Below are 24725 nucleotides of genomic sequence, written 5' to 3' on the forward strand. Positions count from 1 at the left end.
CTTTTTTTTCTTTTAAAATAATTGCATATCCGATGAAAATCATAAAATGATGTCAGTGGAATGCTGCAGTCATCAGCATGTATTTTTTTATACGGCAGCCGAGCGCCCGGGCAGAGTAGGGGTTGCAGTGATTGTGTAAATGTGACTTCTGACACGACTGTCAAAAAATGGCTCTTGGCCAATAACAGCGCCTTTTTTGTTTTGACTTTTCTAATTTTCTATATCCACTTCTATCTGCCTGATTTAGAAGGCTTTCACTTTTTTATTTTCTGCGGTGTGATTGTGACTGTGTAGAGGGTTTAAACTTTAAAGCGTGACGGTGAAAGTGACGCTTCCGTGGTTCCGAGGTTCCGCCCCTACTCAGCAATCAGACCATTAGTTGAAATCGCCTAAATACACAGACAACAATAACAAGCGAAGAGGGAAGTGTCAACACTCAACAGTGTTCCCCCCGCGCCTGGTTTATTATTCTACTCTCTCTTCTGGGGATACCCGAGATAAAATATTTCATAGCAGTCAAAAGACTCAAAACTCAAAACTCAATACTCGAATAAATACTTGCGGAGAAGGGTTGGGCTGGGCTAAATAGCTTCAGTCGTACTGCCCACCACAGTAATACACACCAGGAGGAGCGTGTTTGTTTGACTGCTACGGCTATACTTGCTACGAATATGCTGCTGTCTATTCCCAGCAGAGCCGTGAGAGGGGTCTCTCGGCCATCCGTCAGCTATGCGGCGGTGCTCAACCGCTACTGTTCCACTGAATCGGCATATAGCAATAAGTATGTGTAGTTCCTTGGTACATATAGCAATAAGTAGGTACAATTTCTATTAGCGGTAAATAGGTATACTTTGGATCAAATAGCGATAGGTATGTACAAAATTGGTTGTAAGTCTGAAGATACGTATGTGTATTGCCGGGTTTGTGACTGAAGTCACCGATGTTGGACGAAGGACAGACATTCTCATTTGTGAGTGCAATAAAAATATATTGTGATATCTTAGATAGTCCTACTATTTACGGTCAGTATAGGCTAAGTAAATACATTATTATATAGCTGCATAGAACGGTCGTTATAGCAACCAGCAGACAATTGAGCTCTTACTACTAAACAGTCCTGGGTGTTGTAAGCGGCATGGGTGTTTTATGACAGTTGCACCGCATTCTAACACCACCGCCACTTTGGACGTATAGTCGCTTTGGACGTATATGGCACCTAGTAATTTTCGGAATGGAAATGTTTCATGTGAGATTCCGTGTACTGTACTGAAATGCTAGCAGTGCATGCTGCAAATAAAGCTCCATGCTTTTATCAGTCACGTATAATAGTCTGTCCAAACTATTATGAAATGTTGATGGCTTGTGCGCCTACTTACCACGAATAACAATTATCTCACCTTTAACTTTCTCTCGCCTAGGACAGGACCCAAAGTATTGCACATTGCATTGATCCGCATTGATTCTCACGGCATCTCGTGGTTTACTTGAGCGCAATCAGATTACTAAAGTTGTACCACTACCTTTTTCCTATCTATTGAAGCTTGCTGAGTATTACAGCAGTAACACTCTTGCAGTTTGGCGTCGTTGTTGTTAAAGCAGTTTTTCTGGCTTGCTCGACAGGAGGTTAGAAGAACAACGCTTGACTCTACTCCTGTCTAGCTTGCTAACTAAGTATATTCTCTGCCCTTGCAAGCAACATGCATACATACTATTGACCCCACATACGTGCACATATGCACCAGAGACCTAGCTTGCTAGCTACTTATTCAACAACCTTATGACGGACACCGACATACTGATAGCGTAGGGTTTGCCGTTCGTTGATCAGTATATATAGACAGTCCGAGGGAACCACAGCGCAAACTAAGATGCCATAGCCGCCAGGCTTTGCTCACATCGACTCGCTCCGACTGGCGCATTCGCTTACTCACCTACCTACACGCGCATGATAATATATATTTATATGTATATGTATATATACAAGTTTGGCTCGCCGTAGAATCTCTGGTGGCCAGCCGTTGCGGGGTTGCCACCTTAGTGCTAACACCCAGTAGCACTTTACGTACGCGCTTGATTACAAGCACACGACCACCTACGAAACACTCGGACTGTGTATACTATCTTGCAATACACACTGCATATACTAACCTGTACACCCGCACTCAACTGCACCCCCTTTTCCAGGCCTCTCATCCAACCCATCAAGAAGCTTCTCGTGGCCAACCGTGGTGAGATTGCCATCCGTGTGTACCGTGCTGCTAAGGAGATGGGCATCAGATCAGTAGGAATCTATTCGAACGAAGATGCAGGTCAGATGCACCGGCAGAAAGCCGATGAGAGCTACCTCGTGGGTGCTGGCATGAAGCCGGTAGACGCGTACTTGTCTGTGGAGGAGATCCTGCGAGTCGCCAAGAAGAACGGGGTGGACGCTATTCATCCTGGTGAGTGAATGCGGTGGTGTTTGTTTGTAGGTGCATATGTATTTCTTATGTATTTCGTATATTTATATATATTCATTTTCATATTTGTATTCATATATACCGATATGGGCATGCTACCGGATGTGTACCTGTACTTACCATTGAGCGCGTTGCTAGGAACAACAAAGTCTTCGCTGACATACAGTGCTGCGCACAAATTTGTAAAGTTCTGATTCCATATTCAGCATCTGGGATCACTCAGGTATCTTTATCGACTCATCTCATTGCTATGTACCTTGTCTAGTAAAGGTGCGGTTCAATGTACATGTGTATGGTGGAGGTTGATACAGACTTCTGTATGGATGTATACATTACAGCTCTAGATATAGACTATAGACTACAGCAGTACTATTTCATGTGCAAGTACTCGAGTACTCATTCGATCAGAGGTGTGTGACGCGTTTGCGGAAAGTCATTGTGTTTTAGGTATATAGTATGATGTATATAATAGGTAGTATGATATATATATAAACGATATATGATAGATATGTATAGTATACTATCTGGCATGACTTTGGAGTGTTTGTGTTTGTCGCGTGAGTTCCTTCTTTCCATCCAATGTGTTCCATCGTTCATACAAGTATAATCACGATGCTAAACAGACCAGGTGTGTGCAATACAATCTTCTATTATTACTCTCAATAGATCTGGGACTTAGTTGTATGGGTACTGTAGAATGCCCTATACCTCGCGCGATATACGCAATTACATTACGTTTTTCCTTTGGAGAATGGACATATGTTAAACAGGCAAGTGGTAATCAATGGCAACAGACAGTACGTTTAGTACACCTTAATTGCCCACTAACTCCTACAACATTGCAATCCATCGCATTCGGGATTCGTTTCCATTCCGAGAGTGCCGATGTTATGTCATGAAACCAGTCCAAACCGAATACTGCTTATTTTTTCTCGAAACTAACTCGCAAAACGTTACATTTTAAAACGTATTCAGGATACGGGTTTCTCTCCGAGCGTGCCGATGTGGCACAGGCGGTACAAGATGCGGGTATCACTTGGATTGGCCCGGCCCCTTCTGTAGTTGATCGTATGGGAAACAAAACACTCGCGCGTCAACTGGCCAAGGATGCCAAGGTGCCTGTGGTGCCTGGTACTGACGGAGCCATTAATACAGCCGAAGAGGCTACTTCTTTCTGTTCTGGTACGTAGTTAAGGGTTGGCTTCGCATGTATATGTATATAGGTATAGATTAGTCTAAACCTCTAAACCAATATAGGTGTAGATTGGACTCTAGCGTTTGGATGTGTACGTATGTAAATGGGCGTATGATGTCCCGGATGTGACAGTTACTTGTCACTTTATGTTCGTTTCAAAGAAAGACATCATGGATTTCAATATACCATTGACACGCATAGCCTTCTAAAGGAGATAGAACACACAAAGCCCCCTGAAAAGGAGAGATAGGATGCTACGGAACACATCCTAGACGGAAACCCTAAATTGCACCGGCACCTTATACAGAGCACGGATTCCCCATCATCCTCAAGGCTGCGTACGGCGGGGGTGGCCGAGGAATGCGTATTGTGCGTAACATGGCTGAGTTAGACGAGAACTTCGCTCGGGCTACCAGTGAAGCCTTGAGCGCCTTCGGAAACGGGGCCATGTTTATCGAGCGTTATCTGGAGAATCCCCGACATATCGAGGTGCAGATCTTGGCTGATCACCATGGCAACGTGATGCACCTGTTTGAGCGCGATTGCTCCGTACAGCGCCGCCACCAGAAGGTCGTGGAGATTGCGCCCGCGCCTAATTTGGATGAGAAGGTAGGTATATGTTTAGGACCACTATCGTACATTTCGGTGCCGAGTATTAATGTGGCACGCTTATCATCTGTGCGGTTGTAAGGATGAAAGTATTTCAGATCTGGAGATACTTATGCTGAATGCGTGCCTTCTACACACATACCGTGTGTGTTCGCGTAGTATACCTACAGCTCGCACTTAGCTAGTGAACTCTGATAGTGAATACGTTGGGTAATCAACCATATACATACATCTCACACTCATTTATTGGACCCGATGTAGGCCTCATGCAATAACTACTACTCGCGCCTATCTATTGATCCGATCTCCAACCCAACGCGACTAATCTTGTTATGCCCACAGCTTCATACATATACAACTTACATATCACAATCACATCAAACCCCCATATATCAACAACGTTGTAGATTCGTGCAGCTCTGACCGCTGATGCCGTACGCCTGTGCCAACATGCTGGTTACGGTAACGCTGGTACAGTTGAGTTTCTGGTAGACGAGGATGGTAGTCACTACTTTATTGAAGTCAATGCCCGTTTGCAGGTCGAGCACACTGTCACGGAGGAGGTACGTAAGCTGTGTGCATCAAGCGGATTTCTATCTATGTGTATATGTGCGTGGGTGGATAGGGTATGTAGATATGCATTGCGCAAGCGTCTGCATTTTTGCGCAAGCTGCATCTTAGTGCTGTGTATATTTAGCGTCCTAGTTAGACGACGATGGTAGCCATTTATCGAAGTCAGTGCTCGTTTCCAAGTCGAACATACCGCCTCGGAAGAGGTGCGGATGCTTGATATATGAAGCCAATATTTTATTATTATCGTCTACAACCCTATGTATTCATATGCATATGGTTTAAATGTTATGTACTTGAAGCGATTTTTTTTTTCCATGTTGCACTGTACACACACACTGTCAGTGCATCGTCCATTTATCCATGTGTATATACGCACCATCTCTCTCATTCATCTCCTCTTTCCCCCCCTCCACACCCCCACCAACACACACACACACATCCTACATAGGTAACTGGCGTAGATCTGGTACAATCCCAGCTGCGCGTGGCTCAAGGTGAGACTCTCGAGCAACTGGGCCTTAGTCAAGAAAAAATGCGACTGTTGGGTGCTGCTATCCAATGCCGTGTGACCACCGAGGACCCGCAGAACGGTTTCCAACCTGATACAGGGCGTCTGGAAGTATTCCGCACTGGGGAAGGCATGGGTATCCGTCTCGATGCCGGTTCAGGTATGGTCATGGTAGCACGACTCGAGGGCTTATTTGTATTCACATGAGGATATGATGGAAGTATGGATCAGTAAAGATGGGTAAGATGTGTATTTAGGAATTTGGTACGAGTGTTAAGGGTGCATGTAGTGTTTGTTTGCCTGTTGTTTGTCTGCTGTGGTGGTGTGTCGGAAGTGTTCAGCGCTGGCGACGGTATGGGTATCCGCCTCAATGCCTCAATGGTGAAGGTATTTTCCTATGGTAGGAGATAGATTATGTGTATATATGTGAAATTTCAGACTTGGATTTTAGTTATCTGTACTTGATATTTAAAGCTTGGATTATGTATATGTACTTGGTAATCAGTTAATGGATTCTGAGTGCTGTGAACTTTGCAAACGTGGTGCGGTATCTCTGTAGAGTTTTGTCTATTGTTTTCCCATAGAGTTTTTCTGGAAGTGTTCCTACTGATTATGATTTGGGTATTTGCCCCGGCGCTAGTTCAGAGGTATTGATCATGACACATGTGTACCTGGTGATCCGTTTATATATATTTTTACATCGTTTTTGTATCGAGCTATAACACATCCGGTCGAGTGCGTTGCATCAACATAACCAGGCAACCCACATATTGACAATACACTCTAACATACATCAAATATATATTATATACATAGATTCTGATTCTTTCATTCCAAATTTATCGCCAAATGCAGGTTTCGCCGGTGCCAAAATCAGCCCGTACTATGATTCGCTACTGGTCAAGGTCACTGGACGCGCACTGACACACCAGATGGCGTGTGCCAAGCTGGAGCGTGCACTCGATGAATTCCGCGTGCGAGGGGTTAAGACTAACATCCCGTTCCTGCTCAATGTGCTCAAAGACAACGACTTTGTGAACGGCGCCGTGACTACCCGTTTCATCGAGAACAAGCCTGAGTTGCTCAAGGTATGGCTGTTGCTGTGGTTGTGCTGATGTACTATCTCCTGCACGCGTGATTCTGAGTACTTACAAGTGTTTCCTCCAATTTGATGCTATGCATGTGATGTTAGATCCTTATTTGTAATTCGCAATTGATTGTGTACGTGTGATGTTGGAATCTTATCGTTAACTCCAATCCCTTCGCTATCACAGGTCAAGGCCGACGATCGCGCGCTTAAGCTGCTGCACTACTTGGCCGAGGTTAACTGTAACGGACCTATGACTCCCCTGGGCAACAAGGAGGCCAAGATGACCAAAGTACCGCCAGTCATTCCCAGCACCACCGGCAGACCCCCTAAGGGACTAAAGCGTATGTATGTGTGTATGGTTTGATGGGTAATTATCACCACCGACATTGAAGGCTGTGGCTGCGACCGCAACAAGACCGTTCTCACAAACATCGATTCCTTCAACCACGCAAACAAAATGACAAGCATGGACGCTACTTCGATCACATCGGTTAACCCAATGCACTTGCACACACTCGCACATCGTCACATCAAACCTTGTATCATCAACGTACACTCACAAACTACTAAATCGCAATGCAGAGCTCTAGATCTCGCAGACTAATTCACACATGTCTAGCACTTATCGCAATGTACATGTGCACACACACACGGAAACTATCTTGAACCCACAATGTGACAAATCACGGAATCAATAAGTATGTATTGCTGCATTTCAATACGCACACATACACAGAAATCCTCGACAAAGAGGGTCCCGAGGGCTTCGCCAAGGCCGTTCGTGCGGATAAGAAGCTGTTGCTAATGGACACCACCATGCGTGATGCTCACCAGAGTCTTCTAGCCACACGTGTACGTACGCGTGATATCCTTAAGATTGCGCCATACACAGCCGAATCCATGAGCAACCTATACTCACTCGAGAACTGGGGTGGTGCTACCTTTGATGTGGCCCTACGTTTCCTCAGGTGAGTTTAACGTAGATATATATATATCTAACTATATACACATAAATGCATATTTATATATAGAATACGACGACCGTCCTTAGCATCGACCACAGAGAATGTAAAGTTGAATTGCTAGTCACGATATATAGACATTCAGCCACCCTGACAACATCACAATACTATATGATACACATCTCATCAAATGTTGGCCTGTATTTTAAATGTACCCTTTTTCTCCTTGTCCATGGCATTGCATAGAGAGTGTCCTTGGGATCGACTCGACAGGATGCGTGAGTGTGTACCGAACATTCCGTTCCAGATGTTGCTGCGCGGGGCTAACGCTGTTGGATACACATCGTACCCTGACAATGTGGTTGAGAAGTTCTGTCGCATGTCTGTTGAGCATGGCATGGACATCTTCCGAGTCTTCGATTCCGTGAACTACCTACCTAACTTGCAGGTAAACATATATATTGTGCATGTCAGAGATGTGTGGTGATAATCACTCCCATTGTACGTATATGATGTTATATATCTGTCTGCGTGCGCTGTTTTTTCTTCTCCTCAGGATTCATGCATGTGTATGCAAATTAGTAGGCATTTGTATATGACTGCACACACGCGTAGCTTATTTACATTTGGATTCCGCAGCCAAGTATATCGTGCCAGCCAGGTGCATACGCAGACTTATGCGTTCGGCACTGTAAAATAAGAATCCGCCTGTGCCCTACATACACACAAACACCCCAACGACACTACTACATTACTAATTCGATCTTGTTGATTTGTATCTCGTTATGTGGGCTAATTTTATCTTGACATATGTAACTCACACAGCTTGGTGTGGATGCCGCTGGTGCTGCAGGAGGTGTGGTCGAAGGTGTTATGTCGTACACCGGAGATGTCTCAGACCCACACCGCTACAAGTACAACCTGGACTACTACATGCAACTGGCCACTGATATTAAGAAGACTGGTGCTCACGTACTATGTGTCAAGGTATGGATATGGGACGCATATGTATTGTATGCGTGTTATATGATATATATATATATATGTGTGTGTATGATATAAATATATGTGTGTTTTGTATATATATGTATGTGTGTATGATATAAATATATGTGTGTTTATATATATATATGTGTGTATGTGTTATATATATGTGTGTGTGTATGTGTTATATATATCTATATATATGTGTGTGTGTGTGCGTTTGTGTTCTTCCATTAGTAGGCTTCGTTCTGTATAAGTAGTATACTTGCACACACATCTCTTTTACATACTACCTTACTTATGCACCTATACGTTTCTGTACACCACTCAGGATATGGCTGGCCTGTTGAAGCCCGCCGCTGCCACTCTTTTGATCGGTTCTCTGCGCAAGGAGTTCCCTGACTGGCCAATTCACGTACACACTCACGACACCTCTGGTGCCGGTATGTATGTTTGGATATCCGTCATTTGTGTCTTTACATGTATGTATAGGTGTTTGTTGGATAGTGCATATATATATATATATATCATGACTCGGTGAGTGACGCAACTAAATACCTGGCAGCTCTTCTCATACACTCCTCGACTCAGCAGTTTCGGCTGTGTTGGCTGTTGCATATCCCTATAAATCGCCCTCGACTCGCGTTGAACGCACTATTTTCTCACCCTGCCCAGTGCATTTTGAGGTCAACAGACTCATACCTTTCCACTATTTAACCAACCCGCATCCAATACTATTCAACACAATAGCCATACCTTTGCACTATCAAACCACTTCAAATCCAATATTATTCTACGCATCCTACTGCCCACAGGTACAACATACAATGCATACCTTCACACTATCAAACCACCCCAAATTCATTACTATTCTACTACCCGCAGGCGTGGCGGCTATGCTGGCGGCGGCCCATGCTGGTGCTGATGTAGTCGACTGTGCGGTCGACTCTATGTCAGGCATGACCTCACAGCCCTCAATGGGAGCCCTGGTGGCCTGTCTTCAGGGCACAGAACTAGACACCGAACTCGATCTGGAAAGAATCTCTAACATCGCGCTGTATTGGGAACAGGTGCGTGTGTGTGTTTGCATACATTTAAGACCACAATGTTGCTGGTGGATTCTGTCTCGGGCTATTGTGTCTTTCTCGCTATATCTGTCGTATGTATTATGTTTACAAAGGATCCATATGCATGCATTGTGATACATCATATATACACCATAGTTGATTGCATTGTAGTGTTTACCAATGTCTCTCTAACCTATCCGTCCTATGTCTTCTCATGACTCTCTGTGCATGCCACCTCTCCTTTCTACACACAGGTGCGTGGCCAATACGCGCCCTTCGAGGCCACACAGACCATGAAGACCGGTAGTGCCGACGTATATCTGCACGAGATTCCCGGAGGACAGTACACCAACCTTCACTTCCAGGCCCATTCCCTGGGCTTGGCTCATCGCTGGAAGGAAATCACACATGTATGTGTTTCTATTTATATCTTCATTAATATATATATATATATATATAGAACAAGTATATATCAAGCTTGATTTCTGAATTCGCTACGTACTAAATCTCAAGTGCCGAAGCCTCAACCTTCTTATACATACTTGCCCATGCTCCTATATGATTCAGAGCACAGTAGCAGGCCTATTCATATCTATATATATATATTTGTGTGTGTGTGTAAACATATGCAGCATTGCCCTTTTTCCACATGGACTTAACATATTTCTTGTCCTCCATAGGCTTATCGCGAGGCCAATCTGCTCTTCGGAGACATCCCCAAGGTCACCCCTTCGTCCAAGGTGGTTGGTGATTTGGCTCAGTTCATGGTACAGAACAACCTGAACGCAGAAGATGTGATCATACAAGGGCGCGAGCTTTCCTTCCCCAAATCGGTGGTCGAGTTCTTCCAGGGTCAACTGGGTACGTCTTATAGTGCCATATACGTATGTTTAATGCTATATACACGTATTTTTACTGCTGTATGTACGCCTTTTTTTATTTCTATATATACGTACCTCTGTTGCTTTATATACATACCTTTATTGCTATACATCTCTATATTGCTATAAATATATACACGTATCTATATTGATATATACTCGTATTGTCATACACATCTTTGTTGCACCTATGTAAGTATTTTGTGTACGCAAGTATTTGGTACACCTGCGAGAGAGAGTATGTATCTGGTAGTACACTCGGTCAGGTATTTCCCCCTGAATCTTCAAACAAAGTATCAATATGTGGTTGGATATGTAGGTACAATCTTTTCTCCTAAACTTCAGCATACCCAGCCGTGCCTACATACACGCATCAAACACACACACATCAACAAATATATGCAATTTATCACGTGCCACATCCTGGCGTACCACCACTCATTGCAGAATTTTATTACTCTTACCCCTCTCTCCTCGTCCTTGTTTCAAAATTAAATCGCATACACACACATAAACTATTTTCGCCCATTGACTGACATACGTACATTTTCGCATGCCAATCCAGGCGTTCCACCTGGAGGCTTCCCACAAGATCTGCAGAACAAGGTGCTGAAGGGCCTACCCTCGATCACCGGTCGTCCGGGCGAGTCAATGGCACCCTACGACTTCGAGAAGGCACAGGAAGACCTTCAGGCAGCACATCCCACCTTCGAAATCAAGGATACGGATGTTATGAGTCACGCACTATATCCTCAGGTATTGTCACGTTGCTTTTGAACGGGTATGATTGTGAATTTCATAGACATTTTGTGTTGAATAGTAAGTCCGGGATTGCAGTATGCGCTTTTAAGAAGGGAACAGATTTAAATTGCTTCACAAATACGAGCATGACGGGGGTTGTTTCGTTGACAAATTGTAGATATAAATTTTAACCTTTCTGCTGAAGGAGAGGCATATGCAAGCACGTGTTAAACAATCTTAGTTCTCTGTACTGTATCTGATTGTCTGTACATACATATAATCGCACACAAACCTCAAAGCAACACCATGCTCACTCACATTCAATTTCAGGTATTCAATGAGTACGCTAGCTTCCGAAGCACTTACGGCAACCTGACACCACTCCCCACACACAACTATCTCGGCGGCATGGATTTGGGCGAGACTGTGCACGTTGAGTTACGCAAGGGTTTCACCGTGCACATCTCCTATCTGGCTCAAGGAATGGTTGACACGTCTGGTATGTATGTATATTAATATATACATAAAATACCTTTTCAAGTTTTCTTCACTGTTGTGTTTAGTGAAATGACTGCAGATATGTAAAACCCTGAGACTTTTGTGCCACAAGTACAAACTGTGTAGAATTCGTCGGACTGTATTGTTTGCTAGCTGTAATTTCATCTGTATTAATGCATGTATTCTATGCGTATATCTCGACATCTTCGGTTTCGATGTCTATTTAGACCTTCGCTTGCATATCTGTATCCTTGGTGATACCCGCAGGTTACATTGAGTGGATCATTTATTATCTTACGTACATATCTTTAATTCTAATTACAACCGTCGCTAATACCAGCTTTTCATATGCGCTTTCTTAATAATAATCACAGCTTCAAACAAATTGCTCATTGGAAATCTTACTCACATACTTATATTCTTGGTACTTGCCACAGGTTTCAAGGAGTTATTTTTCGAAGTCAACGGACAGCCCCGATCCCTATATGTTCAGGACAGACTTGAGGCAGCGTCTATGGGTCTCAAGCTCAGAGAGAAGGCCAACAAGGCTAACCAGGGAGAGGTTGGTGCACCAATGCCAGGTATGTCACTATAGAGACTTGTATATATATATATATGCACGGCCCATTTGTGTTGTCACGACACATGGGAATGCAGTGTACTGTGTATTCGATTAAATGCGCTAGTGTACACGTATAGGCCTCGTAGTACGATTTACGCTTTAGCATACCAATTCATCGAGATGTAGTGGATCATTGCATTATGTTCCACATATTGTATGACCTAACTATTTGGCGACTTAAGTTTTTATCGGCTTGCTACAACACTTGCTTCGATCAGTCGCATGTAGGCAAGCCCTTTACTGGCTGTTCCTGATGTAGATCTCTCTTGCTCATAGTCCACTTCTACAGTTGATTAATGGAAGCACTGTTCACTGCCAGATTCCATTCTTGATGCACATGACACTTATCACTCGTGCTCACAACCTCCTTCTTCTGCAATTGTTCGATGCGTGCAGGAAACATCATCGGTGTCAAGGCCGCGGTAGGACAAAAGGTGAAGAAGGACGATGCTCTTGTCATTATGTCTGCCATGAAAATGGAGACAGTTGTGGGTGCACCCTGCAGCGGAACTGTTCAGAAGCTCTCCTGTGAGGTTGGAGACGACCTTGCTGGAGGCGATCTGCTTGTGGTCATCACCCCTGACGAGTAGATGGAAAGTGTTGTTATTGTTTATTATTTATCATCATAGGGTCTATACAGAGCTAACTTTGGCATAAGTGTATACCTAGAAAGTCACATACCCGGGATCGACATATCGAGTGGTGGTTGGCGAAAGACATGTTTGTGTACTGTGCCGTTTGTGGTACTGTTCAGACTTTCGCTGATGGTGATCTGCTGATATACTTCGTTACCCCTTCACGAGGAGTTGGGTAGTGGCATTATTATAGTTGGGTTCATACATAGCTATCAACAGTGTGTGTATACCTGGAGAGACACACGCTCGGAATTGAAACATTAAATGAAAAGATTGAATACAACCAAAGTCTTGTGTGCGCACTTGTCTAAAATTCGAGATTGTATCTACCATAATGGTGGTGATCTGCTGACTGTTTGGCAAGTAGTTGATTAGCAATACTAATATTAAAGTTCTTACGGAGCCAAGCATTGCACATCAATACATACAGATGTATTTGGGACGACGAATGCTCAAAGAAAATATTTCGAACACTTAAATTTACAAACTGTACGAACAATTTCTGACATAAATTTGTATCAATCTAGTACAAGGGATATATTTCTTTTTGTATTGTACGCTGTTTGGGGTAATATTGGAATCATACAGAGAAAACAGTAGCATGTGCATACATAAAGCCTGGCTTGACGTATACCCGAGAATTTATAGATTACCAATTACTACGATAGTTGTATGGTGTTATTATGCGAGAATATATCCATTAGTGCATTGGTTAATGATATATCCATTAGTGCATTGGTTAATGATATATCCATTAGTGCATTGGTTAATGACTATTTTTTCTCGTATTAGTTATCTTACAGAGAGCACACGTCGCTGGCTCTATCAAATGACAAACATCGATCGTTCGATGGCAGTCGTTACAATCTGAGGCAAAATACGAAGTGCATAATTTAATTTCGGACAGCAGCCGAAAATATTATGAGCGAGTAATAGAATCGCAATGATGAACAATACCAGAATTTATTTCACGTCTACAATTGCAACGTAGAAAAAACTGCGAAGATTGACTAAGTTCTTGTAGCGTGATCAATACACCAAGATGCACGGATCCGTGATTCAAATGCGATCGACAGTCTACACCTTGCGCTGCGACTCATTCTTCAGGCTACGAGAATGTCACAACTTCTTTTGGCAGGTGTGCTTGTGCGTGGGCGCCTCAGGATTACCACGAAGCATGTCGGACAGCGCGTGTTGCGTATGATAGGACCAGAGACAGACTAGTTAGCATGTGGCAGGCATGGTAGTGGTAAAATCGAGTGTAACTGAGATGTCAATTCCCCCACCTTCAGTTCACCGGTCAGACCTCCATTCCAGGGTTGGTCGTCGGAGGATGGCAACCGGTGGATACCCATTCACTTACACAACAGATGTGCTTAGGAATATGCTCCTTTCCTGAGCTCATGCGCGCATCAGCTGTAGTGATCGGAGGCGTCGCCGGGCGCTCTATAAGGACCAAGGCTACTAATAGACCAGTCAAGGTTATTAATGGACCAGTCAAGGTTATAATAGACCAGTCAAGGTTATCAATAGACCAGTCAAGGTTATCAATAGACCAGTCAAGGTTATCAATCGGCCAGTCAAAGCTACTAATAGACAAGCCAAGGCTACTAATAAACCAGTCTAGACTGGGGTAGGTAAATCTGCACTGTATCTCCACCTCAACGCCAAGCGTATAAATCGATTCCACAGAGATATGTCTACTGCTTGCTACGATCCGAATCCATTGCTGTACCTTTACGATACTTTCGAAGTACAATTCGTACAGACTTCCATTTGCATTCGTCTGATGAATATACTAATTGCAGCCCAGTCGATACAACGGTGCGCCTATGCCGCAAAGTGGGACTGTCGTACGCGCGCAGCCTCCTCTTGGAACACGGCGATGTGCCTGCTCAAATACATGGGGTACGTGACGAGTTCAGTGCATTCTGTAAGTATCCTATACCCCGAGATGTAAGTGTTCGAATGGCTGACGCAGTGTTGAGCTTTCCGCTCTGTGTGTTCTATGCATATCCCAATTGTTTATATATATCCGTTCGAATAAAGGGCGTGCGCTTTGAGTTACGAGTTTTCTGTGCTCGATTTTATATATAAATCTTACCCCACATCCCACCCAAATTGTCAAAAATACAACTCTGTTACGGTAGTACACACAATTCTATTGCAATTCTCGTTGACACTGGCAGTACAAGCAGTACAACTAGGACGCTGTACACACAAGTGATTGTCCGGGGAACGTACCTGTTGGCCCGTTCGTGTATTTTCTGCACCCATACGTCGCACTGGGCTTTCAGGAAGGTCTCTACAGATGCGGAGGTGTCGATTTGTAATCCAGGTGACGTTTCTTGGCAGCCCGGCTGCAAAAACAAGGGACAATTCATTAGGTTTGAGTGGCTCTATTAGCCGAGTTTTTGCACTAATATCTGATATCGTATCGCATAGCTGACTTGGTAGCCCACCGATCTAGGTATAAAACTACACACAACGGGAGTTGCCAATTACATAGATAGTACATAGTCCCCTGTCCAGATACAAGTTATTCATAAGTGTGACATTGGTAGTATGCAATCTTTGCATTGTGCGCGCCTCTTAACATGGATGAGCTTCACACGCCACATGAATAGTAGAGTACTGCAACACTAGAATAGGACTCAGACAACACTATATTCAGCCATACACACACAACACACTACAACGCAGTAAGACCAGCAAGACTATAATACGCATATATCTGGACACGACATACGCTAATGGCGCAAACGAACGTATCGGAGAGTCGTGTGCGAATCCCCTTTGCTGTCGCTCTATCCTCCTTTCCTGTGTCAACTCTGCGCTCACATGCACGCACTAGGGCAGTCCCCTCGGCCCGCACAAGCACGTCCACACTCGCATTTAGACTTACAGAAGTGTTCGGGGGTGCATCCACCTGTGGATGTGTCGCCATTGGAATATCGTGATAGCGTGCTGTGACGAGCGTCTGTGCCTCTATACTCGCCGTTGTGTCAGTGCCTGACAATACTTGCGGAGCCTTACTATTGAGACATGGTTTGTCCATACGACTCAGCGACTTGGATGTCCTTGTGCGTGATTCTGAAAGTGAGAGTGGGGATTGATCTGCTTTCTGTAGTTCTTGTTCGCAAATTCCCGCTTTTTCAATAGTGGTTGAACCGTGATTGTCTGAAATAGTAGACGTTCCGGATGGTGTATTTGGTAACTCGAGTTGTGCCTTTGTCATTGCTGGTTGAGTATTTGCTATCCTCAATCGTGTATCTATATTCTCCGATTGGGTAGCCATGATTTCCGGTTGCGAATGTATTGTGTCCATTTGTCTACTCGCTATTCCCGGCTCTTTGCGAACTATATTGGTGTGTGTAGTGCCATGTTGTGCTGTTTCCTTCGTTCGTTTCCCATTCCCTGATACTTCTACGTCAGCACGACTAACACTCTCTTCCATTGATGCTACCTCCATGGTCAGAGGCTCGTATACACTTGCTGCTCCCCTGTCTGTTGCGCCACTCTCTTCCCGACAACGTCCACCAGCAGACACATCCATATCCATACCAGCAGTAGATACCTCCTGTACTATCTTATCACACCCTGTATTCGATACCTGGCCTCCCACCCCACTTAAGTCTCCTCTCCCCTTCTCCGTGGCAACTGGCCCAACCGCCTGATTAGATACACTGCTGCCATCACTTAGACTCATATCCATAGACTCGCCAGACGAGGCAGCAACCTTCCCGAAAGCACGGCTTGTCCGCATACGCTTGGCTCTGGACCTTGAACCACGGCCCATCTCGCCACTACCCTCAGGGCGTCCTTCCGTCTCAGACAGCCCACGCGACTGCGACCGTGTGTGCGATCGTGTGCGTGTAAGCGGCTGGGTATGCGAGCGTGCGCGTGTGAGTGGCTTTCCACCGGATCTTGTGCCGGCCGATGACGACAGTGGGTTGGACTGTGTGTATGCGACGGTCAACGAGTCCGAGCTCGAGTTCAGACCGATCCCGGAACGCAGGCGCTCCTTTCCGGGGTTGCCCTCCACATTTGTACGTATACGTGTGCTTGAGCGTGTGGGCTCTAACCGTTGGTGAGGCTTGACATCCGACCCATTCCCGTGCATCTTGGACTTAAACCGAAGCGCGTGTTTGGTGGAGAACGAGTCGATGGGTTGCTTCCGATACGCCGACGTACCAAAAGCTGCTGGCCGCCGCCCTGGTACAGAAGCCTTGGATGCCTGAACACGAGTCACAGTATCTGATGGAATGGTATTCGATGCTTGTACACGTGTGCCCTTATTTAATGTACCAATAGAGTTTGCTTCTCCCTCCGAATGGCAGTCAAAGCGACTTCTGTCGTTTCTCACGTGCAGGTGTTGTGCAGTCTGTCTCTCTGGGCTCGTGTCCTTAGGCTCATGCCTGTTTGCCTTGCTTTGACTGTTTCTTACCCCACTGACCATGGACTCTGCATTCACGGGCTCTATCACTCTTGCATCTTCGGCTGCGTTTGACGTAGCCTCACTTTCTGCTACATCCGAACCTCCAGACATGCATGTAGATGCCATTGCTGGGTCTGCAATACCGCCCAAATCCTTCGAGTGCGCGCCAGACATGCGTGTGTGTTGTGGTACCGAACTGTGTGATTTGCTTACTGACGTGCCAGCCTTACGTTCTCGACTTGGATCGCCTGGACCTTCACTCACTCCCTCCGGTTCATGGCGTAACGATATATCTTGCCCGCCAGCTTTACCTTCTCGACTTTGATCGCTTAAATCTTCTCTCACTCCGATTGGCTTAGGGCGTGTCGCATTATTTTGCTCGCAAAGCTTATTATCTTGACCCTGCTTACCTAGACTCTCTATTACACCTATTGGTTTAGGGCGGGGTCTCGGTTTCGGTCGTGGACGAGCAGTCAGTTTGGAACGCGGCTGCGTACTCGCAGCTTGACGTTGTGTTAGCTCTGACACTTGAACAGGCACTTCAGTTGTGTGCGGTGGTTGAGCTGGTAACGACACTACATCCGGACTATGGGCTTTCGTTCCCCTTTCATCTAGTTCCTGAGGCACCTTGGGCGGCTCCAGACCGTTACCTGATGATGGTGGCAGCAGTGGTTGCTTACGTGGTCCTTCTGTATTCTTCCTATCAACCAACTCCCTGACCTCCCTTGTATTATCTGGTCCCGCAATGGTGGACTTCTTATCCGTGAGCACACACTCTACTTCTAAGTCTCCTTCCCTGTGCTCTAATAAACCACGCGAGTTTGTATCTGCCTGGACCTCTCCAGGCAAAGTGACATCCACAGACACATCCGCAGTCTCAATGTATCGTTCAGCTCGCTGTGCATTTCCCATTTTCATCGGACCAACCCTCGCACCACCCCTGGAATGCACAATAGCCTCATCTTCACTATCGCTGATGCCCAGCATTGCGGCTTCCTCAAGTGTGAGCGTCCTTTCGGTATCCCCGATATTTGCTGACACGTGCATAGCAGCGGCAGACCTGTGCTCATCTCCCGGTTGAGTTTTCTTAGAGCTTGCTCCTGGCCGCATAGCTGCCTTCGGCCCACCGCTGACCCTTAAAGCCTGAGAACGAGCTATACTGTCAGATGTCTGTCCGTCAGAGGACTTGTGCGATATTGTCGGATCTACATCATCATCAGATTTGGGCTTTGCAACGCCTACTCTCGCATCACCACTTTCTGCCACCTCCGTTGCACCTACCCCCATCGCTGTACCCACCGCCACCCCTTTCTGTTGTCGCGAACCACTTCGCCGTGGTCGGGCCTTTGCTTTAGGCTTCGTGGCAAGTTTCACGCCTGCGTCTATAGTGGCATTTGGCTGTTGTGTATCAGTCAGCAATGAGAGTGTACCGTTGTTAGTGGGTTTCTCAGATGCACACTTCCACCAAGAGCGCTTAGTACTAGACCTGGACCGTTGCGGCCTTGACGTCGCACGCTTCCCCCTCGGATTGTCTCGGCCTACGCTGTCCACAGATAAGTCACTCACGTTGTGGCCATCGCTTAAGCGCGTGTTGGGTGACATCGTGGCTCTTGAGTGTGTACTCGTAGTTCTACCTTGTCTAGCGTGGATTGCCTCTACTGATTTGTCACTCGTGGTTATTCTTGTTTGGCCACCAGATATATCATCGATATTCATACTCTCATTTTTCCTTTCACAGGCTTCAAGACTCTCGACACGACTCCCGATCCCCTGGTCACCACGTTGCACATTTAACTTCCTCTGTTTATCAACATGCTCACATTTTTCGGCCACGGGAAGAGCGTCAGCCCTCGCTTCTGACACTTCGGATCCTTGATCCGTATCCCCCGTACTTTCACTCTCAAACCTATAGTCGCGAGAGACAACACCCACCAGCGTTCGTACTGCCGCGTTTCCTTCCGAAAGAGATGTGTGTCTCTGAGATAGCCCCGCTGTTATAGGCTGTAGGGATGATACCGACAGTGTTGATCTTGCCCGAGGCTTCGGTTTCGGCCTGTTCTTTGCTTTAGCCACCTTCCTGCTATGCTTCTCGGAATCTGGTTGTGTGCCCGTGGCGAGATTCGCACCACCAACAGCTAGCTCGCTGCCAGTCCTCCGATTGCGCCTCATACCACCAGTTGCTGAGAGCGCCACTTCAGTACTGAGAGTTTCCTGTGCACTTGTACTGTCATTTGCAACCCTCTCCCGTCTCTTCTTTGCATACGACTCGTCATCTGTATTATATTTATGTAGGCTGTGTGACGCAACATCAGAGTCCTCAGTCGCACTTCTCGGTGCTGCAACTGGCACTTGTATGGATATTGGGTCAGGGTTGTTCCTGGTCGAGCGTGTACGCTTCGGCACAGCTCTATTCAGAGAAGTGCTACGACTAGGTCTCTGTCGCTTTGCTCTTGTATTAGCCCCGCCCTTCATCGCAGCACTTGAGGCATCTGAGTCGACGTCTGTTCCAGTGCTCCTGGACCGTTTATGACCTGATTTTTTAGACCGATCCTGCCCCGATTTTGTGAGTGCTTCCTCACGTTGTGGAATGGGTTCTTGCACGCCTACACCGTGTTCAGAGAGTCGTTTGAATTCTTGTGAGCCAACCTCGCTTTTAGTTTGTTTTCTTGTCTCCGTCTCTCTCCCTCTGCTGCACTCTTTAGTTCTAGGGACGTTCCTTTGCTTCCGACCGCTCGAGTCTGCTTCTGGGGAGCCTGATACCCTCTCAGAAAGGTTCTCACCCACTCCTTGTTTCCTCACTTGTCCCGATATCTCCTGCCCATTTGTGAAAGCCTCCACATCTATGTCTCGCACTTCCGGAAACTCTTCAACCATAGGTTGTACGATCGGCCTATCACCTGTTGCTAATGTGCGCTGTACTGACGATTCTCCATCACTTTCTCCAAACTGCTCCCTTCGTCCAACTTTGGACAGTGGAGCCATCGCACGTATTTTATCCATGGTATTTTCCAGCGATGCTCGTCTTGTATGTGGTCTGCCAGCCATGGCCATCTTAATTGCACGCGTACTGCCGGGTGTTCGTACCCTCTTTACTGGTGATGAGCGAAATCCTTGGCCACTCGTATTGGTACTGTGCCTATAGCTCTGCGCAAAGGTCTTCGTCTGCGAGTCACCGCTATTGTTGGGACCAACATCCCTCATATACTTCCCACGCCCCTCACTGAGAGCCTTCTGTGTGTGAGTACCACTACCCGTTCCACTACCATCGGCATAGGGATGCGGTGACTGCGAATGTGAACGTGACACTCTTTTCCCGAGTTTCGTGTCGCCCAGCCCCAACGTCGCTCCACGTATTGCGGCATCTGCCTTGATCCCAGACAGCGCACGCGCACGCCGGCTTATAGTGCTAGCCGACCCATCGGAGATGTTCTGCCGCGCTCGTCTGATGGGCACACGCGTGTTTAGTTCCGATTGATCTTCTTCGGGCCATTGTAGGGCGGGTGCAGAGTGACGTCCGCCTGTTGTATCTGTGCGAGATGGCTCTGTGACAGATAGACTTGTCCGCAACATCGTCCGTGACCTGCTTGGTGCTTTGGCCTTGCCTATAGCCATAGAGTTCTTGTTTGCACCCATTTCAATATGTTGGCCTCGCATACAATTCCATTGCGTACTGCTAGGGTCATCGTCCATTTCTGTGGTTGTTGCATTTGGTACCGAGTGTGCGTCACGTGTTCCCGCAGCAATTAACCTATGGTTATCCACCGCCACGGCCTCTTCGTCAGGAGCCTCACCCGATAATTTGGTACTACGTTGTTGTGAAGAATTCTGCAATTGCCCGTCTAAAGATGCGTTTGGAAGGCAAATATGTGGAGCTTCGACAGCCATTCTCTCTGCTGACTGCCTTTGTGCTGGCGATGGCTTTTCTGCTGCAGTTTGTTGCTGATCACCCAGTACTGTATCCCTGTCTGTCCCTACGTTATCTACCTCCGCAAAGATCGGTACGCTACCTGCCTTAGCATCCTGCTCTACCTTTTCATGCTGATTCTCTGAGCTTGAAAGAGAGGATCTCGTATCTCCCTTATCGGCCTCTAAACTTTTACCATCTTTCAGAAACGGCTTGGCCCCAGACTGCATACCCTCTCCTGAATTCAAAGTAGCAGTAGACTGACAAACTTCCGTCGATATGTTCGCATCACTTGCCGGTACCACCTCCGACCGGCTCGGTGCACGGGCGAGTGACGAGCGATGCGATCTGACAGATCTTGCGCGCGTTAGTTTCGGCACTTGCACTGATACTTCGGTGTGGTGCTCCTTTACCGGTGATGGGTGCATTTCTGATAAAGATGCAAAGAAAGTCAATAAGGGGCACACACAACGATAAGGTTCGCCTCTTGGAAACTAGGACATGTGACTATTGAAAAATACACTGCACGAGATACTAAACATGATCCGAAACATGTAATTCTACACACCTTTAGCGAGTTCTGACGGCATTTCTACATCCCGATTTAGCTTCTGTGGCAATAACGAGCTCGATTGGGTAGACTGTGGTACACTTGGTTGCAACTCGCGCCCAGGAACACTCGAGGGCGTGTGCTTTGTATGCAATTGCGCATCTACACTAGGATCTTCATATATGGCATTCTCCGCAATTTGTACTCCTTCAGCAGTTTGGCCTACCCTCATCTCGGGCATATTTTCCTGTTTGTGCGGATCTACGCTGTTACCAGACTCTGCGTCCTGTGCTTTTGCAACCACACTGGTGATAGGCTCTTCTCCCATACCCTCCGTAGTAGTAGTGCCGCTAGGGCTGGCTGCACTCATCTCCATGTGTGCGTATCTCACAGACATGGACCTCGTTAACCTCCGCTTACGCCTTTTCTTGCCCGATTGACCCGAGGTATCTGTGTAAGGATAGACCTTCTTCGTAGCTACAGTACTAACCTTCTTTGGTGCGTTCTCACACGCCTCGCTACTCGCTTCAGCGGACGTTTCCGACACACTCATCACAGCCGGCGAAGGCGTAGGCGCGGTATACGCGCTCTTGGTAGCCGTAGATCCGGCTGGGGTCTCTGAGAGATCGTCTTGTATCCCCACAGCCAACAACTTGTCGCTATCTTTAGCTAACACCTTGCTCCTGCTTCTGGCACTCGTCAGCTTCGCGCGAGATTTCGTACCTTTCGTCCGCGACTTCGAACGGCCCGTGAGCTTCGAACCGGCTCTGATTTCGGGCTGGGGCTCAAGTTTCAATGCACCGACACAAGCAGTGTCCACTACAGGCACCTGGACTACCGGGGCGCGTATATCTGCACATGCCGGATCAGAAATCAAACGCACATTGCACGGACACGATTTGTTCCGCTTAATGTGCTCCTGTGATGGTACGTCGTCCTTCTCCCAGCCATCTAGACCCACTCCACACATGAAGCACTCGCAGTAGTCCTCGCCATACTCTGGGCGGTAAACAAACCCGTTCAGGGACAGACTCTCCGGGGTAGGTCCGTAGTCCTTTGTTGGGTGTGGCTGTATAGAGTCCATGGAACATATGCGGATGTGAATACGCACTCGTGCTATATAATTACCGATAGCTTCGATCCATGAAGAAATGAAACCAGCGTCTTGTAAAGACGAATCGTGGTTTTAAATACAGGCCAAGTAAAGCATATTCGACCAAGAGATGCCATGCACTTTTGTAGACATAAAACCACTCACCCATTGTGAAGTAAACGAATTCATCCGATTCCGCAACGAACGCATCGACAGAAAGAAGCACTCACTAGTGCCACGCTTATGCTCAGAGATGGGATCATCTTCCTCCTCCCAATCTGCGTTTATGTGATTCAGTTTAGATTTGTCCTTATGAATGTATGAAATTTGATACATAAATACCGCAAAAACCAGAAATAACTTTTTCACTACTCTAACAATTAGTGAGCATAAACCCCCCGCCAGAGAAATTGTGCAGTGAAACGCATAGGGGTGCAAACTTGTGCAACTGTTTGTATGTATGATTTGATGTACATAAATGAACGAGCCACACACACACACACGCGCTTGTCTATTCGCGAGTCTCTAAATATAGCTGAGAGTTTGCAAACAAATATCTCATTGTCGTTGCCAAAGCTTTAATCGCTTATACATACCTCTCCTTCACGCAGATATAAAATTCATAAATACACAGACGGGCATTCGCTTAGTGCACAATATTCATACAGTGTTGACTATTAGAAGACTTTTTTAGCGAATACATGCACAATTGAAGTACCACTGTCAGGTGAGCAAATTCAACACTACATGTACACACGCGTCGGTCACACGGAACTGATGCCTTGTTTACAATTCACGTTTCTCTGTCACAGACTGTGTCACAACCGTTGGGATAAGCTTACACAGGTGATCCAATTGTGTATGTGCGTGTGTGTGTGAGAAGTCCAGAATCCCTGCCGTACACTTCTATTATCATTTGTAGTCCTATATGCTGTACACTTACCAGAACTTATAATACTATACATATACGTACACTAACATGACATTCACTTACACACTCCTTATAACATACGTATAACGCGTACACATAAGACGTTCAATCGGCCAGGTGCAACAACATATGTATACTAACATGATATATACTTACCGGCCTAGCTCTTCTTATATGAGAAGCAGGTGGTGTTGTGGGGTATGGCAAGTATAACGGAACCTCTGAGAATTTACTTCACGAGCGATTTTTTTGTCCCAAGAATCTCTACCTCACACTCTCATAATATACATATACAAACATAATGTTGACTGTATACGAGCACAATTATTACTTACCGGCCAAGTTTTTATTGCATGAGAAGCAGATGGCACTGTGGAGCATGGTAAGTGTATTCCAACTTCCAAAAATTTACTTCACGACTGATATACATTTGTCCCAAGACTCTCTATTACACAGTCCTCATATAATACCTATACAAATATGATATTGACTGTCTACGAACACGATAGTCACTTACCGGCCAAGTTCTTCTTGCATGAGAAGCAGGTAGCGTTGTTGAGTATAGTGCGCGGAGGGTGGTAGAATCCAGCCTCCACCATTCGGCTTGCCGATACAGAAGTCCCCTCTGCGAATGGCCATCGCTTAAACGTATTTGCACGCTTGATGTGGTCTTTGTAATCGACAGATTTTGAGCATACCATATTGATTATGTGGTGAATTCAATAGTATTTTCGGAATAGTGTTTGTGTCAGATGCGGCGTTGAGGTCTTAAGTTTAAAGCATCTCTAAATAGTGGACCTCAGGTCTTGTCTACGTATCGTACATGGTCTACACTAGACTGACACTTCTTGCACATTCAATCGCATTAAGTGATAGTATACTTAAGCCGTCACGTACACATGTACATAACAAGCCTCTATACATACATAGTCTATAGTCTATAAATAGTCTATAGTATATACATAGCCTATAGTCCTTATGGCTT

The 24725-nt window shown here is 45.9% G+C and overlaps 2 protein-coding genes across 2 annotated transcripts; one reads left to right on the forward strand and one right to left on the reverse strand.

Moving 5' to 3' along the window:
• The first annotated feature begins 368 nt into the window (after positions 1 to 368).
• SARC_07336 (pyruvate carboxylase, mitochondrial) lies at positions 369 to 13273 on the forward strand. Its single transcript, XM_014298728.1, has 19 exons — positions 369 to 781; positions 2185 to 2441; positions 3435 to 3641; positions 3962 to 4263; positions 4671 to 4826; positions 5285 to 5504; positions 6200 to 6432; positions 6619 to 6775; positions 7171 to 7402; positions 7643 to 7844; positions 8222 to 8383; positions 8712 to 8823; positions 9266 to 9450; positions 9702 to 9857; positions 10128 to 10308; positions 10894 to 11084; positions 11400 to 11568; positions 12005 to 12148; positions 12586 to 13273. The coding sequence occupies exons 1-19, from the start codon at positions 672 to 674 to the stop codon at positions 12777 to 12779; spliced, it is 3570 nt and encodes a 1189-aa protein (XP_014154203.1). The 5' UTR covers positions 369 to 671; the 3' UTR covers positions 12780 to 13273.
• Positions 13274 to 14371: 1098 nt separating this feature from the next.
• Positions 14372 to 24441, reverse strand: SARC_07337 (hypothetical protein; the record flags this gene model as incomplete). Its single annotated transcript, XM_014298729.1, has 6 exons — positions 14372 to 14715; positions 15069 to 15184; positions 15574 to 21596; positions 21735 to 22785; positions 22975 to 23087; positions 24258 to 24441. 6 exons carry the CDS (start codon positions 24439 to 24441, stop codon positions 14655 to 14657), a joined length of 7548 nt encoding a protein of 2515 aa, XP_014154204.1. The 3' UTR covers positions 14372 to 14654.
• Positions 24442 to 24725: the final 284 nt, after the last annotated feature.

This window comes from Sphaeroforma arctica, assembly GCF_001186125.1.
Source record: "Sphaeroforma arctica JP610 unplaced genomic scaffold supercont1.574, whole genome shotgun sequence".
NCBI lineage: Eukaryota > Ichthyosporea > Ichthyophonida > Sphaeroforma > Sphaeroforma arctica.

Excerpts from the sequence above, each read along its gene's own strand:
- SARC_07336 (XM_014298728.1), top strand. The coding sequence starts at position 672 with ATGCTGCTGTCTATTCCCAGCAGAGCCGTGAGAGGGGTCTCTCGGCCA. Across the intron at positions 11,085-11,399 it reads GTCACGCACTATATCCTCAG|GTATTCAATGAGTACGCTAG; the intron begins GTATTGTCACGT and ends ATTCAATTTCAG. Across the intron at positions 12,149-12,585 it reads GGTTGGTGCACCAATGCCAG|GAAACATCATCGGTGTCAAG; the intron begins GTATGTCACTAT and ends CGATGCGTGCAG.